Raw genomic sequence first — 20,592 nt, 5'->3', positions numbered from 1 at the left:
TCTGGGAGGTCACATGACATCACTCTCATCTCTATTAATAAAACACAGACCTGACCGGAGAGGTGAGGAGGATTCTGGGAGGTCACATGACATCACTCTTATCTCTATTAATAAACCACAGACCTGACCGGAGAGGTGAGGAGGATTCTGGGAGGTCACATGACATCACTCTTATCTCTATTAATAAAACACAGACCTGACCGGAGAGGTGAGGAGGATTCTGGGAGGTCACATGACATCACTCTTATCTCTATTAATATCACACAGACCTGACCGGAGAGGTGAGGAGGATTCTGGGAGTTCACATGACGTCGTTCTGATCTCTATTAATAAAACACAGACCTGACCGGAGAGGTGAGGAGGATTCTGGGAGGTCACATGACATCACTCTTATCTCTATTAATAAAACACAGACCTGACCTGAGAGGTGAGGAGGATTCTGGGAGGTCACATGACATCACTCTTATCTCTATTAATAACACACAGACCTGACCGGAGAGGTGAGGAGGATTCTGGGAGTTCACATGACGTCGCTCTGATCTCTATTAATAAAACACAGACCTGACCGGAGAGGTGAGGAGGATTCTGGGGGGTCACATGACATCACTCTCATCTCTATTAATAAAACACAGACCTGACCGGAGAGGTGAAGAGGATTCTGGGAGGTCACATGACATCACTCTGATCTCTATTAATAAAACACAGACCTGACCGGAGAGGTGAGGAGGATTCTGGGAGGTCACATGACATCACTCTTATCTCTATTAATAAAACACAGACCTGACCGGAGAGGTGAGGAGGATTCTGGGAGGTCACATGACATCACTCTTGTCTATTCTGGTCAATAGACCATTTTATTTTTGCACACATTTAGATGATGTCAGGTGGTTGATATTGTTTTATTTGTCTCCTGATCTGTAGGATTATGTTGTAAAGAAGAAGTCTAGTGGGGAGCCAATCTCAGGAGGATGGAGCAGAACCCAGAGCCTCACCATGGTGCCTCCATCTCATTCTCTGATACCTGAGAGGGAGAAAGAGCAGAAGATTCTGGAACTGACCACCATGATGGTCCATCAGCTGACAGGAGAGGTGAGCGGTGCCGGGAATTCTGGGACATTCTCCAGTAACAGACAAGGGATGTGTCTGGATGGTGACTGTATCATTGTGTGTGTCAGGTTCCTATAAGGTGTCAGGGTGTCACTGTCTATTTCTCCATGGAGGAGTGGGAGTATTTAGAAGGACACAAGGATCTCTACAAGGACGTCATGATGGACAATCAGTCGCCCCTCACATCACCGGGTAAGAGGAGACTTTATTGTAAAGGAGAGAGCAGTACGGAGGATCCACCTAGATCCCCCATCATCTGATAAACACATAGAAACAATGGATTCAGTCAGTGTGTGTGTTTCCTACAGATGGATCCAGTCATGGGAACCCACCAGAGAGATGTCCCCGTCCTCTGTATTCCCGGGATTCCACACAGGAAGGTCACACCATCCCTCACCATCATCAGGTAGATGAGGAACAATCACTGATAGTATCATTATCTGCATTGTTACCATTGATGGCATTTTTATTATATATTCAGAGTGGAAACCTGAGAGATCCTAAAGTTGAGGTTAAAGAAGAGATAAAGGAGGATGAGGATGGGGTGATGGAGGAGTCAGAGATTGCAGAAGAACACAAAGATCTGTACCAGGACACCATGGTGGAGTCATCCAGCTACAGGAACCCACCAGAGAGATGTCCCCGTCCTCTGTATTCCTGGGATTCCACACAGGAAGGTCACACCATCCCTCACTGTTACAAGGTTGGTGGGATGGAGCATCTAGAACATGGACTTGTAGAGACAATGTGTGGAGTTCTTTTATGTGACCTTATATTTTACAGATGATATTTTCTCTCATTTCCTTGATTTAGAGTGGAGATCCAATCGATATAGAATTTGAGGTGAAAGCAGAAGAAGAAGAGGCGTATGTGAGGGATGATCAGCAGTCTATGGAGGAGGATGGAATAACGGGGACATTTATAGAGGAGGACACTCCTACAGAGATCAGCACAGGTGGGTCATGAACACTAAATCCATTCCTCCACCCATACTGCTCACTGATTGGTCCAGAGTAGGGCGGGGACTGGGTGATATCAGCCTGTAATCCCCTGGTCACTTTCCTGAGCTGTGTTCCCCGTCCTGTATTCCTGGATTTCTCTCGGATAATCTTCCTTCTCTGTGCTGCAGACACAATTTATGTATCTAGACTGGATTTATGGAGGTTCTGGGGTTCAGCTGGCAGCAAAATGTTCACTTTCACCATAAGTGTTACTAGACCTAGGCACCTGGGGTGTGTGTATTGGGTGTCCTTCCTCATGTCCAGATCTATTAAGATCTCTGACAGAACATTTCTCCCAGGGTTACTTGCTCTGTGGTCTGCTGGCTGTGCCGGGTGGAGGGATATGTCTGTAGTGTCTCAGACCCAAGTCACTGAGTGCAGTCTCAGGAGATGGGAGGCAGCGGTGTGGGATCTCTGCAACTTGTCTACAGTAAACATTTAATATTCCACTGATTACTGAATACCAATATTATGAGTCCTGACCCTTACATTGTATAATTTATATTGTACATTACATCCTCCTGACCCCTGCACTATATACTCTATGTTGTACATTACATACTCCTGACCCCTGCACTATATACTCTATGTTGTACATTACATACTCCTGACCCCTGCACTATATACTCTATGTTGTACATTACATACTCCTGACCCCTGCACTATATACTCTATGTTGTACATTACATACTCCTGACCCCTGCACTATATACTCTATGTTGTACATTACATACTCCTGACCCCTGCACTATATACTCTATGTTGTACATTACATACTCCTGACCCCTGCACTATATACTCTATGTTGTACATTCCATAGTCCTGACTTCTACTCTCCCCCCACTGCTATATATACACATAATGTGGGTTCTCTTTTGTTACACCCATTTCCTCCCAGCTGGACATTTTATATCGGATGATGTGATTGGAGCACAGACTTTTACATGGTGATAATAATGTGATAACATCCTCCAACTTTGGACCCTTAAACAGAAAGTGATAATGAGGGAGGAGTCAATACCCCAATGATGGTGGTCTTCAGGATCAGTCTAGTCTTGTGATAGAGGGGGTGGGGACCCTCGTCCTATAATCCCCTCATCACTGTCCCTCCTATAAAAGACAGTTCTGGTTGTTTCCTCACTCTCTGACTAAGGTCCATGAATAAAGAAATGACCTGGTAGGAGATCAGAGGAGCCATTTCCTAGTTCCCTTGAGGGTGGAATTGTAAGCTCCTCAGAGACCAAGTTGCCTGATGTGGGCGGAGTCCTGGTTTGGGGGAACCAATCAGCTCCTGTCTAGTAATCCTCTTTGTCTTTGTATTTTAGTCAATGGCCGTGAGATGAGGAAAACCTCCGAGGATTGTCTCACTTTGTCTCCAGCCTGGAAAGTAGAAGATGAGGACATCACACAGTATAGTCCAGGAGAAAACCCGGCTCCCTCCAATGTCCATCCGGCACCACCCAGTGTAGATGGACCATCAGATTCCTCGTATCCTGAGGAACCTCAGACTGTGCGGGACCGGGCCGGCCTTCTAACAGGGAAGAGATTCTCCTGTACTGAGTGCGGGAAAGGATTCCGTTATAAATCCAGACTTAATAGGCATAACAGATCTCACACAGGTGAGAAGCCGTATTCCTGTGCTGAGTGCGGGAAATGTTTTGTAGTAAAATCACATCTTGTCATACATCAAAGCTTGCACACAGGAGAAAAAATATATTCCTGTCATGAGTGCGGGAAATGTTTTTCACAGAAGTCCCATCTTTACACACATCAGAGATCTCACACGGGGGAAAAGCCATATTCCTGTCCTGAGTGTGGGAAATGTTTTTCACAGAAATCCAGTCTTTACAGCCATCAGAGATATCACACGGGGGAGAAGCCGTATTCCTGTCCTCAGTGCTGGAAATGCTTTTCAGATAAGTCCGTTCTTTCCAGACATCAGAGATCTCACATGGGTGAAAAGCCATTTTCCTGTTCTGAGTGCGGGAACTGTTTTAAACAGAAGTCTAGTCTTTATGTACATCAGAGATCTCACACAGGGGAGAAGCCTTATTCCTGTCCTGAGTGCGGGAAATGTTTTTCAGACAAGTCTAGTCTTTACAAACATCAGAGATCTCACACGGGGGAGAAGCCGTATTCCTATCATGAGTTTGAGAAATGTTTTTCAAGGAGCTTCAATCTTTCCAGGCATAAGAAATCTCACACGGAGGAGAAGCCACTTTCCTCTCCTGAGTGAGGGAAATGTTCCTCACTGAAGTCCTGTCTTCCTGTACATCAGGGGTCCCACACAACCCTGGAGGTGTATTAGTGCCTTGAGTGCGGGAAATGTCTTCTAGATGAATGTTGCTGGACATCCCAGCTCTCATGTGGGGAAGAAGCACACCCTGATATACACCTCAGATATACTCCATGGCTGATCTTCATCATGGAAGAAACAGTTCATAAGGAGATCAGAGGCCCCCAAAGACATGGATGAAGTGTGGGACCGGGTTGGCCATTGATGGCAGGAGAAGAATAACAATGGAGTCCTGCCCTGTGATTGGCTGAGTCTATAAATTGTTGAATGAATGGACCGTCATTCACCCAGACGTGACCAGTTTGGTCCATACTTAAAGGAGAAGTTCCTCTTTTTGGGCAGAATTTCCCTCCCATAATACACAGAAGCGTTCTCTGATGCCGTCTCTGGCCCGGCCGTCCCGATGGGCTTTCCTCTCCCCTCACCCACAGGACCATCACTTGTCTGTCAGTTTATTGGATCGTTGGAACGGATTTTCAGATTGCATCATTTCCTGTCCATGATATCTCACCATTCACTTCCTGTAGGCCACTTCCCAGAAGCCTTCACTTCCTTGTTGCATCACAGAAGGGGGTGTGACAGGGCGTGTTCACCGCTCGGGACCACACCTCCCTCATTATAATACCTTCCTATACAATCTGATTGGACAATCTCCTCTAGATCTCCCCCCAGCTATGTAGTACAAAGGCAGACAAAGTCCAGGGTATGGAATGTGTGACAATTTATATTGGGAACTTGTGAGGCCTGGGGGCTGCAAATGCATTAAGATGTACCGAGGGTTCCGGGGAGAGCGCAGATTAGTAACGTTTGTAACCGTTTTAGGATCACCCAAAAGAGGACAGAGAGGCAAGTGAGGGGATATGAAGTTGCTGGAATATTTATCAGAGTTTCAGGTGCAGAGTGTGTGACCCATCAAGAGGCTGATAGACGTAGGTCTGGATTTAGGAGGACTCCATGGGAGTGAATGGTGAGAAGTTTGAGAACAGAGCAATGCTTCTAAGTCAGCCCATAAGGAGCCATGTATTGTGGTGTAAAGGGGGGTTAGTGGGGTAATCTGGGCACCAAGAAATATTTAGTAACATTTGGAACACCCAAACCTCCTTGTTCCTTATGTATATACATAGCATGTCTTGGGATTCGTGGCCCTTTGTCTGCTCAGTTGAATCACAAGACCTGATTTTAAAAAAGATTTCAGAGTATAGGAGGAGATGGGGATCGGTGGGGGTGGGGATGGGGAAGAGTACAGAACAAGTAAAGGAGTTTTGGTAAAATTGCCAATTTTCCATCACTGATCCTCCCCATCCAGGAGAGGTGAAGATGAGTCCAGGACAGAAGTAGGACTCTCAAGTATTTGAAAGTGGGGATGTAGTTGGCCTCATGGAGTGTGTTGTACGAGCGAGGGAGATGAATGCCCAAATTATCCAGGTAGGAGGTGGGCCAAGGAAACTATCATTCTGTTTTACAGAGGAAAGGGAAATGTATGGAGTACAGAGAATAGGACTGGCAGGGAGGTGTTGGGTTGGACCAAAGTAAGTAAAAGATCATCAGCAAACAATCTGACTTTACCCAGTTCAGGACCGACCACCACACTTATACTGCGGCAGGGCAGTCCCTCTGTTCCAGATCACATACATGTACATGTACACGTGTGAGCCCACCGCCCTGACTGTGCTGTCATTCAGTACAGCACAAGCCGATTATCAGGTCCAGGCCAATGATTTCTGGCCTGGACCTGCTGATCACCTGGACCTGCTGATCACCTGGACCTGCTGATCACCTGTACCTGCTGATCCCCTGGACCTGCTGATCACCTGGACCTGCTGATCACCTGTACAGAATCGGAGATCATTCTGTGTCCATATTTATAAACACAGGAACTGGAAAGGTACACTAGTGAAGAGGAGCACAAATAATACAAAGTATTCCCACAAGCAGCTAAAAAAGGTGATCAATAATCAATAAACCAACCTAACAGTGAATTCAACTAAAACAACGCTGCCCACACCCAAACATACTCATATAAATGTGCAAAAATGTCAATAAATAGAAATACAGCGCCGCACTTTCCTTAACTGCTTTAAGTCCCCCCTATAGCAGAAATACTTCTACAGGGCGGACTCCCTGTGCAAAATCATGTGTATATATGTATATATATGTATGTGATTTGCGCTCCCGCGGTTGCCAGGGGGGCACATGTGCACACACCAACCTGCCATTGCCGTGATTCAGTTCCTGACCGATCAATCATCATGTTCAGGCCAGTGATGTTCGGATCTGGTGATCGATCCCTGCCCTATCAGAGATCTTCCTGTACCTGTGTTTACATTACACAGGTACAGGAAATGATGAAATCTCTCTCTGAGCGCATTCCGTCCCAGAGAGAGAAGAAAGCAGATCCATGTGAGTAAAAGCACTACACACACAGTAAAATCACATTTAGGACACATTTAACCCCTTGATCACCCCCAGTTAACCCCTTCGCTGTGCTGTCACCAGTGTCATTAGTACAGTGTACAGATTTTTTGCTGATCACTGTATTAGTGTCACCAGCGACTTCAGATAGCATTAGTGTCAGTTAGCATCCCTCCCAGATAGCGTCAGATTGCCCGTCAGTACATCAGTCATCACATTTAACCCCTTGATTGCCAGGAACACGCTCATACACAATAAACCTCCATTGCTAGTATAGCGTCTGAGCGGATCAATATCTTTGATCAGATCAGAAATATGCCAGCGTTCACATTAGTATAGTGTCCCCAAAAATGCAGCGTTAGCGGGATCAGCCTCGGCAACCTGCCAGCACCTGCGTTTAGCCCCTACGCTTAACTCCCCCTCCCCCTTCTCCCCCAGCAAGTGCAGTGTCAGTAGGTCACTGTCACAGGATACATTGCACACAAAATCGCAGTGTTCGCAGAATCAGGCCTGATCTCTGCTAGCACTTGCAAGTAAATTTTTTGAGCGGTTCAAGCAGTCCCTGACAGCCAGGCACTCTTTTTCCTATGAATTGCACTAGGTACCTATAAATTTAGTGTCCAGCGAAAGGTACTCCAGTGAAGAGGCCTAAAGGATTCTGAGCATGTCAGATGAGAGTGAAGGGGAAGACTCACTGACACAATCCACATCAGAATATGAACCTGTAGACAACAGTGGCACCCTGACAGATTGCTCAGACGATGGAGAAGAGGTCCCTGCTAAGGTCAGGCATACCTGACCCCATTCCCAGGCTGCTGAGGTGTTACAATCGCATGATGACTCTCATATGCAGCAGAGTGCCGCATGAATGGCGATCACCAGCAGCCTAGTACATCCTGGTCTTTCACATACCAGCACTGCAGTATCACTTGGTGACATGGTGAGTCCCATAAGTGCAGTACAAGCTGGTGCGGTGGTGAGTACAAGTATTGTCCCGCAGCCACCAAAACTTCACACACAGGCCCATAGAGCCCCTAGTATCCTTCCGGGTATGCTTGCCGATTGGCAGCCCACAAATTCTGCAGCACCCGTACTTCCCCCATTCACTGCCCAACCCAGAATTCTGTTGGACACAGCAAATTTAACTCCTCCCCTTGATTTTTTTTTAGCTGTTTTTCACGGAAGATCTGTATGAATTGATTTTGGATCAAAGCATTTTATATGCACAACAATTTATCACCACCAACCCGAATTCAAACCTTTCCAGACTGTTCGCATGGAAACCTATTATAGTTTCTGAATTTAAGGTTTTTTTGGGCCTAACCCTCAACATGGGCATTACTAAGAAAAATGAATTGCAGTTGTATTGGTCCACAGACCCGATTCATCATATGTCGTGTTCTCTGCTGTCATGGCCAGGCATAGATATGAGACTATAATGTGTTTTATGCATTTCAATGACAATACAATCTGTCATCCTCGGGGTGACCCTGAATTTGAGCGGCTCCACAAAATTCATCCCCTTGTAAACCACCTTAACCAAAAATCTGCAGATGTCTATACTCCCCAGCAAAAAAATCTGCGTTGATGAGTCCCTCATTAATTTTTTAGGCCACCTTGCATTCAAACTATTTCTCCCCAATAAGCTGGCCAGATATGGGGTCAAACCTGTATATCAGACCTGTGATTTGGGTAGGGGGGGTTGGTGCTATCCTGGTATTTCAGGGCATCCGAAACTGTGAAAGGTAGTGAGGAAGTGAAATGAGGAAATTATGCACCTTTCAAAGTGGTCATTGGATTTCATACCCCTGTATGTAGCTAGGCTCCCAAAAAGTCTCTCACATGTGGTACCCCCATACCTGGTAGATGTAGCAGAATGTATTTTGGGGTGTAATTCCACATATACCCATGGCTTGTGTGAGCAATATGTCATTTAAGTGACAATTTTGTGTACAAAAAAAACTTGTGGAAAAAAAAATAAATCTTTCATGGACTCAACATGCCTCTCAGCAGATAGCTTAGGGTGTCTACTTTCCAAAAAGGGGTCATTTGGGGGTGTTTGTACTATCCTGGTATTTTAGCACCTCAAGAAATGTGATGGCAATCAGAAAGTAAAAGCTGTGTAAATTCCATTATCTCTCCCATAGTTTGTAGATGATATAACTTTCACACAAACCAATTATTATGCAGTTATTGAGATTTTTTTTTACCAAAGACATATAGCAAAAAACATGTTGGCCTAAATTTATGACAAAATTTGAGTTTATTGGATATTTTTTATAACAGAAATGAGAAAATATTGTTTTTTTTAAAAGATAGAGAATTAGAGTTCCGATTTTCCAGAATCCAGAATGATCTTTTGCTTACTTTGGTCCAACCAGTTTGGTTGTATGAGTTTGTTTTTGGAGTAGGTGGTAGAAGGTAGAGAGATGGGAGCTGGACGGTGTAGAGCTGTTGAAGAGTGTTATGAGGCCCATGGGCTGAGTGTTCTCACACCAGTGCAGGTGAGGTAGCATATGTCTAATTCTGAGGAATTTGTAGAAGTCTTTCTGGTCCAGAAAATAAGTGAGGCTGGGATCCTGAAACGTTCTTATGTAAGTGTTGTTCAGCAGATCTTTGACAGAGCCAATGCCCTTTGTGTACAAGTTTACAGGTGGATATCTTCAGATAGGAGTTCCAAGGTGAGAAGAGAAGACATTGCAGAACTTTTTGCAGTATGTCCAAAGAGGATTACGCCAAAGAGTTCCACATTCATATGATTGGTATTTTGGTGTCCAGGAATTCTGGTCAGTTTCTATCATTGCACCATGGAGAGTATTCTTCCCATCCACACTGCAGTGTAGTATGATGGCTGTAGGGTGGAGGATAGGAAGTGTCGGTCTCGGGAGGAGAAATAAAGCACAGCGGATCATAGGTACAGATCTATTGAATTTGGACACAGCTATGCCAGCAGACTTCAAAAAAAAAAGCAAATGGCAGAGTGATCCATCCCGGTTACAGTGTGTTTGTATCTATGATAAATGACAGGCTAAACCCACCTGGAGACTTTCTCCACACCTGGAGTGTGCTGAGTTCTTGGAGAACATCTACACAGTGTTTCCAGATTGGCTTTATCACCCCAACGAGCTCGCTCCAGTTCATGGATGTCATCATTATGTTTGGAGGATCTCACCAGTCAGGAGCCTTTCCTGTCATCCTACATGTTCCCTTCTGAGGATTGTTCTATCCTTCCAAACAAATGTATGAAATCATGGATGAGTCCTCCTTCTATGTGATCTAGAAGATCTTCAATCACAATGTCTTTATGGATGAAGTGGATGGCCCAGTTTATATATTATTTATTGCTTTACAGCTTTATTCCCTCCAGGATTCATTCTTTATTTATAGAACCATTCAAGGAAGTGTTCTTACTTTGAGAGATCTCCACCACCATTCCTCTGTGACCATTACATCCTTGTCATTTATGTCTAACATCTTCATTATCAGTGGATTGATAGATATTTTTATGCATTAAAGAATATTTTTACATTTTCTTCACCAAAAAGATTTGATTTCAGAGGGAATCTGTTTTAATTTGTCTCCTATATGTAATACAATATCTTTGTTAAAGTGTTGGTTCCATAAGAACTAGAATGATTTGTTCTTCCTTATCTTGTGTTATATATGAATTTCCCTGGTAGCCGTGTCAGGTAAATATTTTACAGGAATGATTATTCAGGCTCCATTCACACCAATGCGTTTTTTAGTGCTTTTTGCTTTTCTCAGAAACGCACAACAGTCCCCTTAACATGGTTTCCTATGGGCCATGTTCACATCTAGGCTTTTTTGAGCTGCTGTGTTTTTGGAAAGGGCACGGGGCTTTTTAAAAAGCAAAATGCAGCATATTTTCTACAATAGAGTTCAATGGAGAATCTCTTGAATTGCATGGTTGTGCATTTTTGCATTTTTATTCTGCCCAGCAAAAAAAAAAAATTCCACTTTGAAAACTGAAAAAAAAACGTGAAATACGCCACAAAGGTATCACAAACATATCAAAGTGCAAGTGTACAATCCAAATGCACACATTCCTGCATTAAAAATGGCTGTGTGTATAAGTGGGTGCAGTAGTGATCGTCGGCTGGAACCGAACAGAATCAGCGAGGGAGAATATCACCAGCACACCGAGGATCACCAATATGGGGCCAAAAGTTTTACTGAACGATCACATAGTTACAGCAAGGCAATGTTTCAGAGACTCGCATGACTCCTCCGTCACATGCCTGATGAAGGGGTCCTGCGAGACTCTGAAACATTGCCTTGCTGTAACTATGTGATCGTTCATTAAAACGTTTGTACCCATATTGGTGATCCTCGGTGTGCTGGTGACATTCTCCCTTGCAATCATATCAAAAACACATAAAAAACTCAAAATGAACTGCGAAAAGCACTGCAAAAAGAACAAAAAACAAACTACAAAGCTGTGAACAGAGCCTTACAGATGTTTCTCGGGGCTGCAGTTCCTCTGAGTTCCAGAAGGTGGTGATCTCACTTCTTCCCAGACAGGACTTCTCTATGGAAGACAGACAGGAAGTGATGTTAGGTAAAAACAGGAAGTGATGTCAGGCAGGAAGTTCCAGGTGGTTTTGAAGTATAAAATAGACGTTACCAGAAGTGGCAGCAGAGGAGGTAATAAGATGTTATTTCCTATTTACACCCAGTAACCCCCCGTCATGTCCGTCCTCTTCCTCCATAGTCATGTCTGTCCTCTTCCTCCATAGTCATGTCTGTCCTTTTCCTCCATAGTCACAGCTGTCCTCTTCCTCCATAGTTATGTCCATCCTCTTCCTCCATCATCATGTCCGTCCTCTTCCTCCATAGTCACGTCCGCCCTCTTCCTCCATAGTCACGTCCGCCCTCTTCCTCCATAGTCACGTCCGTCCTCTTCCTCCATAGTCACGTCCGTCCTCTTCCTCCATAGTCACGTCCGTCCTCTTCCTCCATAGTCACGTCCGTCCTCTTCCTCCTTAGTCACGTCCGTCCTCTTCCTCCATAGTCACGTCCGCCCTCTTCCTCCATAGTCACGTCCGCCCTCTTCCTCCATAGTCACGTCCGCCCTCTTCCTCCATAGTCACGTCCGCCCTCTTCCTCCATAGTCACGTCCGCCCTCTTCCTCCATAGTCACGTCCGTCCTCTTCCTCCATAGTCACGTCCGTCCTCTTCCTCCATAGTCACGTCTGTCCTCTTCCTCCATAGTCACGTCTGTCCTCTTCCTCCATAGTCATGTCCGTCCTCTTCCTCCATAGTCATGTCCATCCTCTTCCTCCATAGTCACTGTGACATCTTTTATCTCCAGCAGATGATGATACACACATATATAGTGTGGGAACCCAGATGAACCCCTTCAGGGGCAGAACATTCCCCCACTTCCGGGGCCGGAACATTCTCCTCATTGTGGAGATAAATTCTAGTAATATGGTCCTCTAAACAAACAGCACTGACAATAAATAGACAAGACAAGGACCATCCTGACCATACATGGCCTACAAAGGGCAATGATGACACTACACAGGCAGCCAATGGGCAATCATTACACTATGCAGCCAACACAATGATGGAGTGCCGGGGTCAGGAGTATGGAGCATAGAGCCCCTTACATTGCTGCTCAGGAGGAAGGAAACATTCCCCAGCCGGCCATGAAGAATATGTTCCATCATTGGTGTCAGAGGGAGGGAAATACTGAGGAGTCTGAGGGAAGTAGAGGAGCTGAGAAGCTGTGAGGGTTTAGTAAAGCTGAAAGACTTTAGGGCTTCCAAAGGGGGAATCTGGGACCTTTTAGGGGGTAGTCAGGCTGCAGGGCTTTGGGGGAATAGTGGGCTGGAGGGCTCAGGGGACTCAGAGGGAGGGGAGGTCTCTGTGTCTTTGGTGCCCCCCCCACCTGTACTTTTTTTCCGACCTTACAGAAGTGGCAATCTTAACCATCTTATTGTCTCACTGGTCATGTGATATGTTCTGGAATATCAAGTAACATAGAGAAGGACATTCCTTCACTCAGTGAGCACTTGTTCTTAGAGGAGTCCTGATTCAGCTGCAAACCAGAAACAAAACAAACCCAACAGAGAAAAAGGAATTTCTGATCCGACGGGCCAAAAGGATTCCAGGTCCTTCAAGATGTAACAAACACTAAACAGTCCAAACTAAATGTCTTCCCATGGGGGGAGTAGTCCTTACATGTCCAGCAACCCTCCTATTCCCCCCTCACATCCACATCCTATTATTGTGTGACCAATACCATCCAAATCATTCTTACTTTCATTTCCCAAAGTTATCCGTCTACAAGGAGACCTGTATAGATCACATGATGGCACCAATGAGGATGGAGGAGGAAACTAAAGTACCCGGAGGAAACCCACGCAGGCACAGGGAGAACATGCAAACTCCAGGCAGGTGGTGCCGTGGCTGGGATTCGAACCAACGACCCTAGTACTGCCAGGCGGAAGTGCTAACCATTTAGTCACTGTGCTGCCCTTATCTCTATTAATAAAACAGACCTGACTGGAGAGGTGAGGAGGATTCTGAGAGTCTAACATGATATTCCTATTGGTTCCTCAATACAGAGATTTCCTCTTCTGAAGTCAGGTGATCATATGACCATCACAGTGCCTCCATGTGACTCCCTAAACCCTGAGAGACACAACATGCAGAAGATTCTAGAAGTCACCAAGAAGATGATGGAGCTGCTGACAGGAGAGGTGAGCGGTGCCGGGAATTCTGGGACATTCTCCAGTAACAGACAAGGGATGTGTCTGGATGGTGACTGTATCATTGTGTGTGTCAGGTTCCTATAAGGTGTCAGGGTGTCACTGTCTATTTCTCCATGGAGGAGTGGGAGTATTTAGAAGGACACAAGGATCTCTACAAGGACGTCATGATGGACAATCAGCCGCCCCTCACATCACCGGGTAAGAGGAGACTTTATTGTAAAGGAGAGAGCAGTACGGAGGATCCACCTAGATCCCCCATCATCTGATAAACACATAGAAACAATGGATTCAGTCAGTGTGTGTGTTTCCTACAGATGGATCCAGTCATGGGAACCCACCAGAGAGATGTCCCCGTCCTCTGTATTCCCGGGATTCCACACAGGAAGGTCACACCATTCCTCACCATCGTCAGGTAGATGAGGAACAATCACTGATAGTATCATTAGGATCTGTACATTATCTGCATTGTTACCATTGATGTCATTTTTATTATATATTCAGAGTGGAAACCTGAGAGATCCTCAAGTTGAGTTTAAAGAAGAGATAAAAGAGGAGGAGGATGAGGATGGGGGGATGGAGGAGTCAGAGCTTCTAAAAGTACACAAAGATCTGTACCAGGACACCATGGTGGAGTCATCCAGCTACAGGAACCCCCCAGAGAGATGTCCCCGTCCTCTGTATTCCCGGGATTCCACACAGGAAGGTCACACCATCCCTCATCATTACAAGGTTGGTGGGATGGAGCATCTAGAACATGAACTTGTAAAGATGATGTGTGGATATTTTATGTGACCTTATATTTTACAGATGATATTTTCTCTCATTTCCTTGATTTAGAGTGGAGATCCAATCGATATAGAATTTGAGGTGAAAGCAGAAGAAGAAGAGGCGTATGTGAGGGATGATCAGCAGTCTATGGAGGAGGATGGAATAACGGGGACATTTATAGAGGAGGACACTCCTACAGAGATCAGCACAGGTGGGTCATGAACACTAAATCCATTCCTCCACCCATACTGCTCACTGATTGGTCCAGAGTAGGGCGGGGACTGGATGATATCAGCCTGTAATCCCCTGGTCACTTTCCTGAGCTGTGTTCCCCGTCCTGTATTCCTGGATTTCTCTCGGATAATCTTCCTTCTCTGTGCTGCAGACACAATTTATGTATCTAGACTGGATTTATGGAGGTTCTGGGGTCCAGCTGGCAGCAAAATGTTTATTTTCACCATTTTTCCTCATGCACAGGTAAAATCTCTGACCGATCATTTCTCCCAGGTTTCCTTGCTCTGTTATCTGCTGGCTGTGCCGGGTGGAGGGATATGTCTGTAGTGTCTCAGACCCAAGTCACTGAGTGCAGTCTCAGGAGATGGGAGGCAGCGGTGTGGGATCTCTGCAACTTGTCTACAGTAAACATTTAATCTTTCACTGATTCCTGAATACCAATATTATGAGTCCTGACCCTTACACTGTATACTCTATTTTGTATATTACATTCTCCAAACTCTTCACTATATACTCTATGTTGTACATTACATACTCCTGACCCCTGCACTATATACTCTATGTTGTACATTACATACTCCTGACCCCTGCACTATATACTCTATGTTGTACATTACATACTCCTGACCCCTGCACTATATACTCTGTGTTGTACATTACATACTCCTGACCCCTGCACTATATACTCCATGTTGTACATTACATACTACTGACCCCTGCACTATATACTCTATGTTGTACATTACATACTCCTGACCCCTGCACTATATACTCTATGTTGTACATTACATACTCCTGACCCCTGCACTATATACTCTATGTTGTACATTACATACTCCTGACCCCTGCACTATATACTCTATGTTGTACATTACATACTCCTGACCCCTGCACTATATACTCTGTGTTGTACATTACATCCTCCTGACCCCTGCACTATATACTCTATGTTGTATATTCCATACTCCTGACCATTGCACTATATACTCTATGTTGTACATTACATAGTCCTGATTCCTCACTGAAGTCCTGTCTTTCTGTACATCAGGGGTCCCACACAACCCTTGAGGTGTATTAGTGCCTTGAGTGCGGGAAATGTCTTCTAGATGAATGTTGCTGGACATCCCAGCTCTCATGTGGGGAAGAAGCACACCCTGATATACACCTCAGATATACTCCATGGCTGATCTTCATCACGGAAGAAACAGTTGATAAGGAGATCAGAGGTCCCCAAAGACATGGATGAAGTGTGGGACCGGGTTGGCTATTGATGGCAGGAGAAGAATAAAAATGGAGTCCTGACCTAGAGCACTGGGCTGACTTTTCATTGGGGTGCAGCCTATATGCTTGAGATGGTCTGCACCTAAATGGAAGGGGGTCTGCTGTGCTGGGGGAGGGGTTTATGGGAAGGCTGGAGGAGTATATAAACTAGGATGGAGGGGGAGGGAGAATTCAATTATAACAGGGTAGACAGATCAGACGGGTCAGTACTTATTCGGGAGGTGGAATGGGGAAAGATGGGGGGAGGGCTATGGCAGATGGTAAGAAGGTTCCCATGTTACAAACAATCAGTGGAATTAGTACTATTTGTATGAAAATAAAAAATACACAAAATCCCTGTGAACAAGGTGTCAGTGAATGAACAAGGTGTCAGTGAATGAACAAGGTGTCAGTGAATGAAAGTGTTTGTTCCCCAATGCCAGAAGTGTGCCCAGCACAATAGGTGAGTTGGAAGGTTTGGTGCATGAAGAGAACTAGGATTGAATTGGTATTGCTGAATCTTGGCTTCATTCCTCACATGACTGGGCCATTCATATTCCTGGCTAGGTTCTCTTTCAGAGAGACGAGGGAAATAGGAAAGGTGGTGGCGTCTGTCTCTATGTGAGAAGTGATCTCAGTGCGAGTGTGAAAGAGGACCTAGTAGATGGAGAGTGTGATGAGGCTGAAGTATGGGTGGAACTGCACATGGGGGATGGTACTACAAAGGTCATCATTGGAGTTTGTTATAGGCCTCCCAGTGTTAATGAGGTCGAGACTCAGCTCCTTGCACAGATGGAAAGGGCTGCAAGGGCTGGGACAGTGATAATAATGGGGGATGGTAACTACCCGGAAAGTGACTGGAGTAATGGTACTGTAGGAACAGTTAAAGGGCAAAAATGTATAAACCTACTATAGGATAATTTTATGGTCCAGTTCATAGAGGCCCCAACTAGGAATGATGCTCTGCTAGACCTGGTCATCTCCAACCATGCAGAGCTTATTACGAATGTTCATATAAAAGAACATCTGGGTAGCAGTGACCATAACATGATTTCATTTATTGTTACCTGTAAACAGTGAGCACATACGGGAAAAATAAAAACGCTCAATTTAAGAGAGCTAATTTTCCAAGGCTGAGAGCTGCTCTCCAAGACTTAGACTGGGAGGGAATATTGGCATCGATGAACACAACACAGAAATGGGAGTTCTTCAAAAAGACTGTATGTGACCACACTGCAAAATATATTCCCATGAGCAACAAGTATAAAAGACTAAAAATCAAACCTATGTGGCTTACGGCCAAAGTTACAAAAGCGATAGATAATAAGAAAAGAGCTTTTATTACATATAAAAATGAAGGAACGCGATCATCGTTTACACATTACAATGAATATAACAGAATATGCAAAAAGAAAATAAAGGCGCAAAAACTGAAAACAAAGGACAGAAAGATATCAGGACGACCCCAAAACATTCCTCCAATATATGAATAGTAGAAAGGTCCGGTCCCAGCATGTAGGCCCTTTACAGAACCATCTAGAGGGGGTGACTGGGGACAAAGAGAAGGGCAATGTACACTGTGTTCCAAATTATTCTGCAAATTCTATTTAAGTGTCACAAAGATGAAATATTTTGTTTTTCAGTGTAACTCATGGATGGCATTGTGTGTCGGGGCTCTTTTGATCACTGAAAACAATCTGGGACACCTGTGATGATTAGATTGGCTGGTGAGCCCAATTTAAGGAAAAACTACTAAAGGACGGTGTTCCACATTATTAAGCAGAGAACCATTTTCAAGCAATATGGGGAAGAAAAAGGAACTCTCTGCTGCCGAAAAGAGTGAAATAGTTCAATGCCTTGGACGAGGGATGAAAACATTCGATATTTCACGAACATTTAAGCGTGATCATTGCACTATGAAGAGATTTGTGGCTGATTCAGAGCACAGACGGGTTGGTGCAGATAAAGGCACATTGAGGAGATTTCTGCCAGATCCATGCATCGGATCAAGAGAGCAGCTGCTAAAATCCCATTACATAGCAGCAAACAGATATTTGAAGCTGCTGGTGCCTCTGGAGTCCCACGGACATCAAGGTGCAGAGTCCTCCAGAGTCTTGCAGCTGTGCATAAACCTTCTATTTGGCCACCAGCAGGAATGGCTGCATTGGGCAGAAAAATACATGAAGACTAATTTTCAAACAGTCCTGTTCACTGATGAATGCTGTGCAACCCTGGATGGTCCAGATGGATGGAGTAGTGGATGGTTGGTGGATGGCCACCCTGTTCCAACAAGGCTGTGATGTCAGCAAGACGGTGGTGGAGTCATGTTTTGGGCCGGAATCATGGGAACAGAGCTGGTCGGCCCCTTTGGGTTCCCGAAGGTGTAAAGATGCAAAGTATGTGGAGTTTATGACTGACCACTTTCTTCCCTGGTACAGAAGGAAGAACTATGCTTTCCGTAATAAAATCATCTTCATACATGACAATGCACCATCTCATGCTGCAAAGAATACCTCTGCATCAATTGCTGCTATGGGGATAAAAGGAGAGAAAGTCATGGTGTGGCCTCCATCCTCCCCTGACCTCAATCCTATTGAGAACCTATGGAGCATCCTCAAGCAAAAGATCTATGAGGGTGGGAGGCAGTTTACATCCAAACAGCAGCTCTGGGAGGCTATTCTGACATCTTGCAAACAAATTCAAGCAGAAACTGTCCAAAAACTCCCAAGTTCAATGAATGCCAGACTTGTGATCTGCTATCAGATAAGGGGTCCTATGTTACAATGTAACGTGACCGCTTCAAATGTTTAAACAGTTAAAATGTTGTTATAAGTTTGATTGAAATAGCTTTTGATTTCAGTAAATATGCTGCAAACACAACAAATGACAATTTTCAGTTCTTTACAACCTATAAAGTGTTTTGAAACTTACTGTGTGTAATAATTTGGAACAAAAATCCAGTTATCATTAGGAGGTTTGTTCAATAAAATGTGAATTGTACTCTTCTAGTTGTAACATGAGAATTCTGCCGACTATTATTTACATCAATTATTGAGGGAAATGACAAAAATATCATTTGCATAATAATTGAGAATACGGTGTACAGCGTGTCCAGAAAGTATTCCCATTGGTTGGATGTCTCCTCTGTTCATACAGCGCATCCAGAAAGTATTCCCATTGGTCAGCTGTCTCCGCTATTCATACAGTGCGTCCAGAAAGTAATCTTTTGAAATCTTTGGAATTTATTAAAAATAAAAAACAAAAAAAAACCCTGTACATAAGAATTCCCAGCCTTTGCCATGACACTCAAAATTGATCTCTGGTACATCTTGTTCCCAATGATCATCCTTGAGATGTATCCACAACTTGATTGGAGTCCACCTGTGGGACATTCAGTTGATTGGACATGATTAGGAAAGGCATAAACCTGTCTATAGAAGGTCCCACAGCTAACAGTGCGTTTCAGAGCACAAACCAAGCCATGAATGCAAGGAATTGTCTGTAGGCCTCTGAGACAGGATTGTATGAAGGCACAGATCTGGGGAAGGGTACAGAAAGATTTCTGTAGCATTGAAGGTCCTAATGAGCACAGTGACCTCCATCGTCTGTAAATGGAAGAAGTCTGGAGCCACCAGGAATCTTCCTAGAGCGGTCCGCCTGGCCAAAATGAGCAATTGAGGGAGAAGGGCCTTAGCCAGGGAGGTAACCAAGCACCCGATGGTAACTCTGAAAGAGCTCCAGCATTTCTCTGTGGAGAGAGGAGAACCTTCCAGAAGAACAACCATCTCTACAGCACTCCACCAATCAGGCCTGTATGGTAGAGTGGCCAGACGGAAGCCACTCCTCCAGTAAAAGGCAAATGGAAGCCCACCTGGAGTTTGCCAAAAGGCACCTGAGGGACTCTCAGACCATGAGAAACAAAACTCTCTGGTCTGATGAAACGAAGATTGAACTCTTAGGCCTTAATGCCAAGCGTCATGTCTGGAGGAAACCAGGCACCGCTCATCACCTGGCCAATACCATCCCTACAGTGAAGCATGGTGGTGGCAGCATCATGTTGTGGGGACTTTTTTCAGTGGCAGGAACTGGGAGAGTAGTCAGGATCGAAGGAAAGATGAATGCAGAAATGTACAGAGACATCCTTGATGAAAACCTGTTCCAGAGCGCTCTAGACCTTAGACTGGGGCGACAGTTTATCTTTCAATAGGACAACGACCCTAAGCACACAGCTCACATAACAAAGGAGTGGCTACGGGCCAACTCTGTGAATGTCCTGGAGTGGCCCAGCCAGAGCCCAGACTTGAACCCAATTGAACACCTCTGGAGAGATCTGAAAATGGATGTGCACCGACTCTCCCCATCCAACCTGATGGAGCTTCAGAGGTACTGCAAAGAAAAATGGGAGAAATCGCCCAAAAATAGTTGTACCAAGCTTAAAGCATCATACTCCAAATGACTTGAGGATGTAATTGGTGCTAAAGGGGATCAACAAAGGATTGAGCAAAGGCTGGGAATATTTATGTACAAGGGGGGGCTGGGAATACTTATGTAAAAGGGGGGGGCTGGGAATACTTATGCATATGGGTTTTTTTTTTGTTTTTTATTTTTAATAAATTGCAAAGATTTCAAAACTAACTTCTTTCCTGTTGTCATTATGGGGTATTGTTTGCAGAATGTTGAGGGAAAAAATGAATTGGATCCATTCTGGAATAAGGCTGTAACATAACAAAACGCTGCAAAAGTGAAGCTCTGGGAATACTTCCTGGATGCTCTG

General features: G+C 44.6%; 3 protein-coding genes across 3 annotated transcripts in view; 2 read left to right on the top strand and 1 right to left on the bottom strand.

Annotated features, from left to right (window-relative positions):
* The window catches only part of LOC149450552 (uncharacterized), a 53,546-nt gene that overhangs the window by 23,741 nt on the left and 9,213 nt on the right, over positions 1 to 20,592 (bottom strand). The window lies entirely within an intron of this gene.
* LOC149450554 (uncharacterized) lies at positions 3,448 to 5,071 on the top strand. The gene has a single exon (XM_089691745.1). The coding sequence runs from the start codon at positions 3,448 to 3,450 to the stop codon at positions 4,342 to 4,344; it is 897 nt and encodes a 298-aa protein (XP_089547871.1). The 3' UTR covers positions 4,345 to 5,071.
* On the top strand, positions 9,333 to 14,348 carry LOC149450553 (uncharacterized). Its single transcript, XM_089691741.1, has 4 exons — positions 9,333 to 9,497; positions 13,631 to 13,754; positions 13,871 to 13,968; positions 14,058 to 14,348. The coding sequence occupies exons 1-4, from the start codon at positions 9,333 to 9,335 to the stop codon at positions 14,346 to 14,348; spliced, it is 678 nt and encodes a 225-aa protein (XP_089547867.1).

The sequence above is a fragment of the Staurois parvus genome, unplaced genomic scaffold, assembly GCF_062004578.1.
Source record: "Staurois parvus isolate SC_StPar_1 unplaced genomic scaffold, SC_StPar_1.0 ptg000571l, whole genome shotgun sequence".
Classification (NCBI taxonomy): domain Eukaryota; kingdom Metazoa; phylum Chordata; class Amphibia; order Anura; family Ranidae; genus Staurois; species Staurois parvus.
Note: the sequence above shows the minus strand (reverse complement) of the source record. Positions and strands in the feature narration are given on the sequence as shown.